Genomic DNA, 10,096 nt, shown 5'->3' with positions numbered 1-10,096 from the left:
CTAGCCATGGTTTAACCATAATATGGGTAGTAAAACTATGCCTAATGGCCAGTGGTTACCTGTGTTACACCTGCGACACCTGCTGGTTGCTATATGCATGCGGCATCTGTGACGTATATACGTATCCTACGGATGCTACGTCACAGAGCGGTACACGGAACAATCATGGAGGGCAAGACTCCCGAGACACCAAAACCTCTCACGCCTGCTCAAAAACAACTCGTCAAGAGACAGTTGGAGCTCGAGCGCTGGAAGAAACACTCAAAACAGCTCCGAAGTCGTAATGTGGTCACAGGACTTGCTATCGGAGCTTTTGTGGTGGGTTTGTGTATCCTTTGACGATGTTTGACGACATAACAGAAGCACGTCAGTTGCACAACAGTATAAAATATATTACTGTATTGCTAATTGTATGTGTTTTACATTAATAATCTCCGTCTAAATTGTGTCACACGTTGTCCTTAACTACAACATCCCTCCATCAGTCAGCTACACCATTATCTCAGTGAAACAGGAGAAAATCATGGATGAGATTGATGGTGAGGCAAAGATCGTCGTTATGAAAGGGCCCCGAACCGGGGCAAACTCTTGACCCTTAAATGTCGTTCTGCATTTCATTTAATGGACTTTCTACTACTGACTTATGAAAGGGTTGGTCACCTGATGACATGGTCTTCTGTCCAGTTCTTTGCATTTGCTTCTTCTATTTGATATGGTTCTTATAAACTATGAACAATGACAATGAAATTATAGAACAGTGAACTGTTAATCAGGTGCATATTGTTTCATTAAGGTACGGTGTCAATATTTACTCATGTAAAAAATTCTTGTATATGCTATTTTATTTTGTAACTTTTATCAAACATAGTTCGTTAGACGGAAGCTTTAGTCTTCAAACGAGCTTTCAATTGATTTAGATTGAACTGAGAAATATGTACTTAATATTAGTAAAATTTACCATTGTTTAACTCTGGTACAGTTGCTAGCCTATGTAGACTTTATTTTTGGTAGTAAACCTTAACCACATATTTACTTACTGTAGTCGCAGAAAATACGATTGTTACACTATTTTATTGTTTAACCATGCGAAGGGGTTACATCACGTGTCGTTATTTTGTGTTCATATGGATTCTTTCGGAAATGTGCAATTCGTTTTCTTAACGTCCTTGTAAAAAAAAGTCCGTTTTTAGTCGGAGCGGCGCGTTTGTGTTTCTATCACAATACCGCTAGGTGGCGGTGTGTGACGTCACATAAGAAGGCTGGTTTACACATTTTGTTTACACAGTACACATGTATGACTTGATAAGAATAGTGCACACTGTGCCTCTCTGCTCCATCAAGGACAAGAAAGGCACATTGCTTTCTTAACAAATAAAATAGAAATATGCAGATAATGTGAAAAGTTGCTCGGCTGAGATTCAGCGTCAGAGAAATCCGGGTGCACAAATAATACTGAATGACGTCATAATGAAATATTGTAATATTATTCTCTTTTTTATCTCTTTACATTATCCAAAAGTTAGACAAAAAAGTTGCAATGTGCCTCTCTGCAAGTTAGGGATGCAAATTTGGTAGTACTGTAGCTTGAAATATCTGCATTCGATGTTCACTTTAAGAAACTAAACTAAACCCAGTGTTTATTTCTTTTCTTGGAAGAAGGTTATTCTGTAGAATCTATGACTGAACGTATGCCCTTCAGGCACAGCAAGCACACAGAGATAACAGGAGGGCAAAAGCAATGGGGCCGCCATATCGCGGCAGTCATCACCTCACTCATGTGACCCATTTCTGCTATGTGTTTATATATTCTGTCATGATCTTAATGCGAGATACGGCAAAAGTTGTACATGGCTGGGTGTGATTAGTAGAGGGTAAATACACAGATGCATAGCTTCTCACGGGGAGGCAATGTGTTCAGAATGATAAGAGTCCCTCTGGTGAGCATGTGTCAGATGGGGCTGTTAGACCCTCAGGCACCAGCAATGCTGTGTCACGCTTTGGGGGACTATCTCCTCAACACAAACTTTTCTATAGCTTCATGATGATAATCTATATTGACCGTCCTCGTTCATGTCACCTTTATTTTTTTGGACACACGCTTTTGTTAGAAACATTACAGTAATTTACTGTCACTTTGGGGTACATGCAACATATCTTTTGTTAGCTTCTGCACGGTTATGTCATGGTTTATTTGCAACCCGAGATAAAATAAGACACAATCTCGCATTGTTATACTGTAAGTCATCTGTATTATTAAATGCCCCCAACTGTTGTCTGAATTAGCATAAAACCCTCTAGTGGCCCAATGGCAGACCATGACAAGTTAATCCTTTAATCCTTAACCCAAAAAAGAAAATTCATTCATCATTCCAAACCTGTTTACCTTCTGCAGAACACAACAGGAGATATTTCAATGAATGTTGGTAAACAACTTTGATGTTCATTGATTTCCATTTGGCACAAAACCACTGAGACATCTTTCAAAATATCTTCTTTTGTGTTTTGCAGAAGATAAAGTCATATGCAGGTTTTGATTGAAATGAGGGTGAAAAATGATGACAGAATTTTTGGATGACATATGGATGACTGCTCATCCATGTGTTCGATTGTGCATCAGCTCATTGCTACTAATCTACAGTTTTACAAAGAAGGAAAAAATAACAAACCGAGACTCAAAATAGCTGTTGTGAGCTTGTGCAGATAAATGGCTTAAAGGGATAGTTCTCCCAAAAATGAAAATTCTATCATAATTTAGTCATCCTTATGTTACCTGTATAAATTCCTTTGTTCCGATGAACACAGAGAAAGATATTTGGAAGAATGTTAGTAATTTTCAGTTCCGGGACATCATTGACTACCATAGTAGGAAGAATTAAATGGTAGTCAAAGGTGCCTGAGAACTCTTTGTTTTCCTAAATTCTTCAAAATATCTCATTATGCGTTCAACAGAATAAAAGTAGTTTTCCTACTAGGATAGTGGATGATGTTCCAGAACTGAAAATTACTAAAATTCTTCCAAATATCTTTCTCTGTGTTCATTGGAACAAAGAAATATATACAGGTTTGAAACAACTTGAGGGTGAGTAAATGATGACAGATTTTTCATTTTTGGGTGAACTGTCCCTTTAGGTGATTTTTAGAATTCCAGACAGAGAATGAACCAAGCTGTTTATTTGCATTGCATTGAATACTGTATGTGAAAGGGTTATTAATAGTCATGTGAAATTCTGTTCATATATTATTGTCAGCCTGCCAAATTGACTGTTTAATCACCTGTCTGTTCCTCTATTAAATGTGTTTATGTCTTAACTAGATTAATACGCTAACTAGTGCTGGTGTGTTTTGCCAAGTTTGGCCATTGGCCAGGTCTATGTTTTTACAGCCCTGATGTTGCTCATCGGATCCACTATCAGCTGATCAGTTATTATTAGTTACTATTATTTTTACATATTGAAACATGATCACAGGGCCATGACAGCCGTAGACGTTAAGGGGGCATGTACCACACCCGTCATTCTTAAATGATTACATTTGGGCCTCTCCCAAATGTTTAATATGAGATCACATGATTTCATTAGCATTACATAATGCAATTAAACAGAAAAGATAAACAGTTATTTTCAAAAAGGAAAAAAATGTGGTATAATAAAATTGCCAAGCATTAAACAGAGAAAATGGGGGCCAATGTTGTTTGGTTACCAACCCAGATTGCAACCAAACAAGAAAATTTTTGCGGCCCAAATCCGGACCACACCCTACTCCCCATACCACCTCATCTGGCCCACATACCACGTGGAATGATGGCCCTTGGGCGGTCTGCTCCTGTTTGCCAGATTTGGGCCGCAGGCATGCCAAAGCTATGCCACATGTCAAAACAAATAAAGCAGAGCTGGCCCAAATATAATCAACAGTTAATTTCAATTCTGGCCCAGATTTATACCAAAACCAACACCTTTCTATGCTCCTGTTTTACAGAATTTGTATTGAGTTTCATTATTATTATAGTGATGATTGAGTCATTAGTGATGAACATCTGCTGTTAACAAACACAATCACTGCAGAAAAGATTAACAAAAACTGAAAAAAATTAATTTACCCAAAGAAACACAACAACTACAACCTGAAATACCACCCAGATAACAAAAGTTTGTTATAAGAACGTTCCTTAGAGGTTTTTCATGTGTTTGAATACATTTAAAAAATATATTTTAATGTTTAAGAATGATACCATCATGGTGATCAGTGTTTCCTTGAGTTGGGATCTTGACCCTTGACCATTACTTTGTTTGATCTGCTGAAACTGTGCTTTTAAAGTACACTTGTTATGGCAGTGCAAATGAGAACCTAAACAAAAAGTATTGGTAGGGATTCATTGAAACCACTGTGATGTTGAAATTTGATTGACTGCTCTCATTTGGATTGAGTGCTATGCTGTTGATCCTGAAGAACATTATAAGATCAGGGAGTTTGATTATATTTTGGTGTCTATAGAGATTTGTGAAAAATGGTTGTATGTTTATCAAAACACATTTTAGAATCACACAGACATCAAGAATCAGTGTATGAATCTCAGCAATGGTGAGAATCAACCAACTAATTCAGATAAACGGATCAACCGCAATGCATGCTGGGAATTATAAATTTTTGTTTGCTGATTGTCACCATTGTTGAGATTCATACACTGATTCTTCATGTCTGTGTGTCTAAATTCTGCTTTTTGTTCAAATATTTATTTGTTTCTGTTTTTCACAAATCTTTCTAGACTGCAAAATGTAATCAAACTCCCAGATCTTATAATGTTCTTTCAGGATCAGCAACACAGCAATTTACTCAAATATAAACATGATAGTTATCTCACTGACCACCAACCAAAACCATTTGAGTAGATTATCAATTGCATTTGCTTTACAAAAACTTAAAAGCACATAATTAAATAAGAGCAAAATGTCAAGGGTCAAGAGCCCAACTCAAGGTAACACTGATCACCATGATGGTGACTTTTGTCAGCTGGGAACGTTCTTAAAACATAAAAAACAGACATTTTGAATATTTTAAAATGTGAAAAACCTCTAAGGAGTGTTCTTATAACAAACTTTTGTTAGCTGGGTTGTATTTCAGGTTGTAGTTGTTGTGTTTCTCTGGGTAAATTTTTTTCAGTTTTTGTTGATTTTTTCTGCAGTGATTCTGTTGGTTAACAGCAGATGTTTATCACTATCATCACTATAATAATAATGAAACTCAAAACAAATTCTGTCAAACAGGAGCACAGAAAGGTGTTGGTTTTGGGATAAATCTGGGCCAGAATTAAAATGAAATGTTGATTATATTTGGGTCAGCTCTGCTTTATTTGTTTAGTTTTTTGACATGTGGCATAGCTTTGGCATGCCTGCGGCCCAAATCTAGCAAACAGGAGCGGACCGCCCAAGGGCCACCATTCCACGCGGTATGTGGGCCAGATGAGGTGATATGGGGAGTAAGGTGTGGGCCGGATTTGGGCCGCAAAAATTTGCTATCTGGGAATGAACTAATATATAATAAATATTTTTTAGATTAGAATAATTCAACTTTATTGTCATGGTGCATATTACAAGCACAGAGCCAATAAAATGCCGTTAGCATCCAACCAGTGCAAAAAGCAATAGTATATCTACTTTAGGTATCTGTCTGTACATGTGTGTATATACATTAAAGGAATGATTCACCTTCAAAATGAAAATTATGTCATCATTTACTCACCCTGTTGTCATTTTAAACGCATGTCATTTTCTTCTGCTAAACAGAAAAGAAGATATTTTGAAAAATGTTGGTAACCAAAAACCGTAGGTCCCCATTGACCTCTATTGTATGGACACAAAACCAGTGCAAATCAATGGGGACCCACGGTTTTCTGTTACCAGCCGTTTCAAAATATCTTCTTTTGTGTTCTGAAGAAGAAAGTAAGTCATACAGGTTTGAAATGACAAGAGGGCATGTAAATAATGAATTTTCATGTTGAAGGTGAACTATTCCTAAAGACTTGGTGTGCAAGTTATGAGGTAGAGAATAGCAATTCAGCTCAATGCAAATAACTATGAGAGGTGATGATATAAAGTATAAACGGTTCTTGAATTTACTGATGATTTCAAAGATGAGCTTCCCTTTGTAGAGTTATTGACTCCGTAATGCAACGAACCGTGTCTTGCAACAAGTGCTCCTTGTGAGGAAATTCAAGTAACTTATGCAATAGACGGCTTGTAGGCTATATCTTTTTGAGACGTGAGAGGTTGCACTCATGGCACTGTAGTGAAACAAACTGTAGTGTAACAGCTCTCATGTTGGTAGTAATACCCCGTTAGTCGCCCTTATCGACTACTGCGAGTACTGAGGTGTTTTTCCACAGGGAGGAGTAACAGCAGCAGAGTATCACACACAACACACTTGCGCTCAGACGCTCCGTGGACACGCTCGAGAGTCAAACCACAACATTCGTCAGCTAAACGAATCATTAATCCAGCTTCATTACGCGAGAACGTTACCGTACGATCGCGTTTATTTTATACTTTTTAAATTATATGATAGCTGGACTGCTTTCATGGAGATTTTCGTTTTTGCATTGTTATTATGGTTTAGATGGATTAATAACAGCTAAACGAATAATCTTGTGGAATCGTATACGATTGTTACACGTCACGTTGCGCTCGAAATCCTATTTTATTTGCGCTTTTATTCTGTTTGATTTTACGTCAAACCGCTCTTGGAGAGGTGCGTGCGTGTTCCGTTGCGTTGTTTAGATGTTAGGCTAACGATGTACTTTTAATATTATTGGCGGATAATTGTGATGGGGAAATGCACCGTACAGCTGTAATGCAGTAAACTGAACCAGCTCATTTGGATGTTACACTTCTGATCTAAACAGCGAAGATATAGTAGCCTACAATGTCACAGGCTGAAGTTGACATGGCTGGTCTTGGCTTCCCAAAGTTACTTGCCGGGTTCGACGCGGACTCGTTCTTCCCAGCGCGCCTGCCGCCGAGACGCAGGAGACACTCGGCAAACTCCAGGCGACATGCCTACAGGTTGAACAAACTGCACACTATGGATATAGAGCCTCCGGAGAGCATCGCGCCTCTCACGAAAACGCTCTCGTGGTCAGCCGACAACATCGTGTCTGAGAGCACTACTGAAGAGAAGAAGACGGACTCCACTCCTCCACTATCACCCGACTCCAGTTCACCACCTGCGACCCAGGACTCGGACCCGCAACCGGCAGAGACCTGGACCGCGGAGCAGCCCGGTGGCGCGCGCGGGGTCGATACGAGTTCGGAATCGGACGACGAGAGCGCACAGAAAAAGCTTGATTTGTCGCAGACGCTGTTTGAGAGTAAACGTAAGCAGGAGGAAAAAGATGAAGTCGAGACCCAAGCTGTCGCCACCTCGCCTGACGGAAGGTTTCTTAAATTCAACATTGAGATTGGAAGGGGCTCCTTTAAGACCGTCTATAAAGGATTGGATACGGAGACCACTGTGGAGGTTGCTTGGTGTGAACTGCAGGTAAACAGCCGAAACGATGCACCCGTGCACATAAATCCCCGTATGTAATCTTTAGCCTACTAAACATCACAAGAGTGTTTACTTTATATGATTTTTGTGTCAAAGAATTACGAGATGGAGGTAAAGTAGTTGCCTGAAGGTTTCATAATCTTTGTATTTTTTTTAATCTTGTTTCCGAATCACTCAGATTACACTCTAGGGGTCAGCAAATAAAATGTGATGATGATGTCATGGCGATGACGAAGAGTAGTTAAATGACCAAGGGGCGCATTACGTTGAAACATGGGGATTGTGTTTGTGTCGTCTGCATGACTGATGTCTCAACACTGCAATGAATGAATGCCTTATCTCACTTTTAGTTATCAAATGCACATCATTGAATATTATAGTAACTTTCCATTGCTACACTAAAGTGTTATCTAGTATGTGATATCACATTATGGTGATCACTGCTCCACTTACATCATGTGTGAAGTCAACGGGTTGATTTATGGAGACGAGAATGGCTGGCTGAAGGTTACGATGTGCTGTTCTGTGTCAGTGTTAAATATAGAGATTAACCTGTTCTTTTTGTTTTGGGCAACTGAGGTTGAAACGCCTAAACTTTCCTCTAGTTACTTCTGTGATTGGGTTGTTAAATCTGTATAAGTAAAAGCAGAATCAAGCGTGTGAAGTTTGCAGGATCAGTTGTCACAGTGAATTAACTCATATCATCTGCATTTTTCTTCATTTACATTGACAAAAAAGTGTCCCCTAAAGCAGACACCAAATATCAGACTCTATGTCCATCCACTCTCTAGATGAGGTAAGGAGGGGTAATGGACAGGTACAGACGGAAAGATAATATTCTGCCGGTTTTATTAACTGGTGGTGAAAGCTGCTTGATTTACTACCCGCATGTTACACTATATTAGAATAGGTCTGTTGTATCATGCGTAAGGAAATTGCGGTTCTTGTGCTGACAGCTTCTTTAGGGGATGTTGGCTATTATGTCCACAAGCCCAGGTAACCTGAGTAATGGGCACTGGACCAATGCTTCTCCCAGGTTACCTCTTGGTGCAAGGAAAGAGGTCACGAGGTACAGATTCTAAAATGAGCTAATCGGCAGACTGCTGGGGTCACAGATATTAGTCTTTAAAGAGATAAAAATGTATCATTTATTCAAACTCATGTCATTCAAAACCTGTTATGACTGTCTCTTCTGTGGAACACAGCAGAAGATATTTGGAGAAATGTCTAAGTGGTTTTGTGTCCATACAATGGAAGTCAATGGGGATTCTGCAGAAGAAAAGAAAGTCACACATTTTTAGAATTACATGAGAGTGAGGAAATGATAAAACAACTATCACTTTAAGTTTCTCAGTGGAAAGTATGTGAAATGTAAGCCACATCCTCTAAAAACACTCACATGCTTTTCTATAGGTAAAAGTGGCCAGAATTATAGTTATAGATTATAAATTATAGATCTTTTCTAATCTATTTGGGGTTAATTTGATATGGGATCCTGATCAAATATCAAAACCAGAATCATAATAGAATCAAGTAAATAATGCTGGCGTTTTTCTCAGAAGAAATAAACGTAGAATTTAAACTGGTTTCTTTGTATTTAAAGTCTATTTTTTTGTTCATTACTTACTCTGCTAATGTTTGACAACCAGAAAGTGCCAAGATACTTTTTTTGGATCTGTATTTCTATCTTTTTTCATTTCTTTTTTGCTTAAAACATGTTTTATCATTCATAAAATCAATGACATTTGGCTTGATAGCGTTTTTAAGTGTGGCTTAACTGTCCAAATCGTTTTTGGGGCCATGCACGGCATTACTCTTACACAGGGCTCAACGTGAACAATTAGAGCGCAATTTCTTTCTATAACATCACTCATCACAGCACAGGTGCATATTACTGCCGTCATTCACTGTCAGCAGCACTTTACATGGAAAAAAGCGGTACATAATGAACTGACAGCCTGTGCTAGTTAGCTGTTTATTGTTGTACTTAACGTACTGTCTTATAGTAAAATATTCTGTGTGAGTAAATAATGTGTTGTTAATCCTGTGAATGGCCATAGTAATGATTTTGTGACTTCCAGCCTGCCAGCCACCATCTATTCACCCAGTATTTCCCCCACACACCTGCAGTTTATTGTCGATCAGCTCAGAATGTTTTGCTGCCCGTGGCTCACTCATCGAGCTAATCCTCTTAACAGGAGTAAATTCTCCTCGAATGCCTTGCTTAATTACTTTAATAAATGCTATTACATAAGAAAGCTACTATGGCGATGATGGATTGTGACCACTGAGGATGGCTTTATTGGAAATAAGACTTTTCTGTGAGACTTAATGGGATTGACTGAAGTCTCTCTCAGTGATCTCTCTTTTACGATGGCTTACGTGAGGCAGATCAAGGATAAGACCTAGTCTCATACTCAGTACATGTTTGCGCCCCGATACGGTGTATCTAGCATACAATAAATTGTTGTCTATCTAAAATTCGTGTCTATCTCTTCGTCTCGTTTCTGTTTCTCACTGATTAGAAAGACAGCGTGCTGTGGGTATGACAGACAGA

General features: G+C 38.7%; 2 protein-coding genes across 2 annotated transcripts in view; both read left to right on the top strand.

Moving 5' to 3' along the window:
• The first annotated feature begins 145 nt into the window (after positions 1-145).
• On the top strand, positions 146-3,312 carry LOC130561510 (cytochrome c oxidase assembly factor 3 homolog, mitochondrial). Its single transcript, XM_057345903.1, has 2 exons — positions 146-328; positions 486-3,312. The coding sequence occupies exons 1-2, from the start codon at positions 166-168 to the stop codon at positions 590-592; spliced, it is 270 nt and encodes an 89-aa protein (XP_057201886.1). The 5' UTR covers positions 146-165; the 3' UTR covers positions 593-3,312.
• Positions 3,313-6,891: 3,579 nt separating this feature from the next.
• Positions 6,892-10,096, top strand: part of wnk4b (WNK lysine deficient protein kinase 4b) — a 50,589-nt gene continuing 47,384 nt past the window's right edge. The window contains exon 1 of the mRNA XM_057346002.1: positions 6,892-7,530. Within this exon, the coding sequence (XP_057201985.1) occupies positions 6,916-7,530 (615 nt within the window). The 5' untranslated portion in view covers positions 6,892-6,915. The remainder of the gene's footprint in view (positions 7,531-10,096) is intronic.

The sequence above is a fragment of the Triplophysa rosa genome, linkage group LG11 (assembly GCF_024868665.1).
Source record: "Triplophysa rosa linkage group LG11, Trosa_1v2, whole genome shotgun sequence".
Lineage (NCBI taxonomy): Eukaryota > Metazoa > Chordata > Actinopteri > Cypriniformes > Nemacheilidae > Triplophysa > Triplophysa rosa.
Note: the sequence above shows the minus strand (reverse complement) of the source record. Positions and strands in the feature narration are given on the sequence as shown.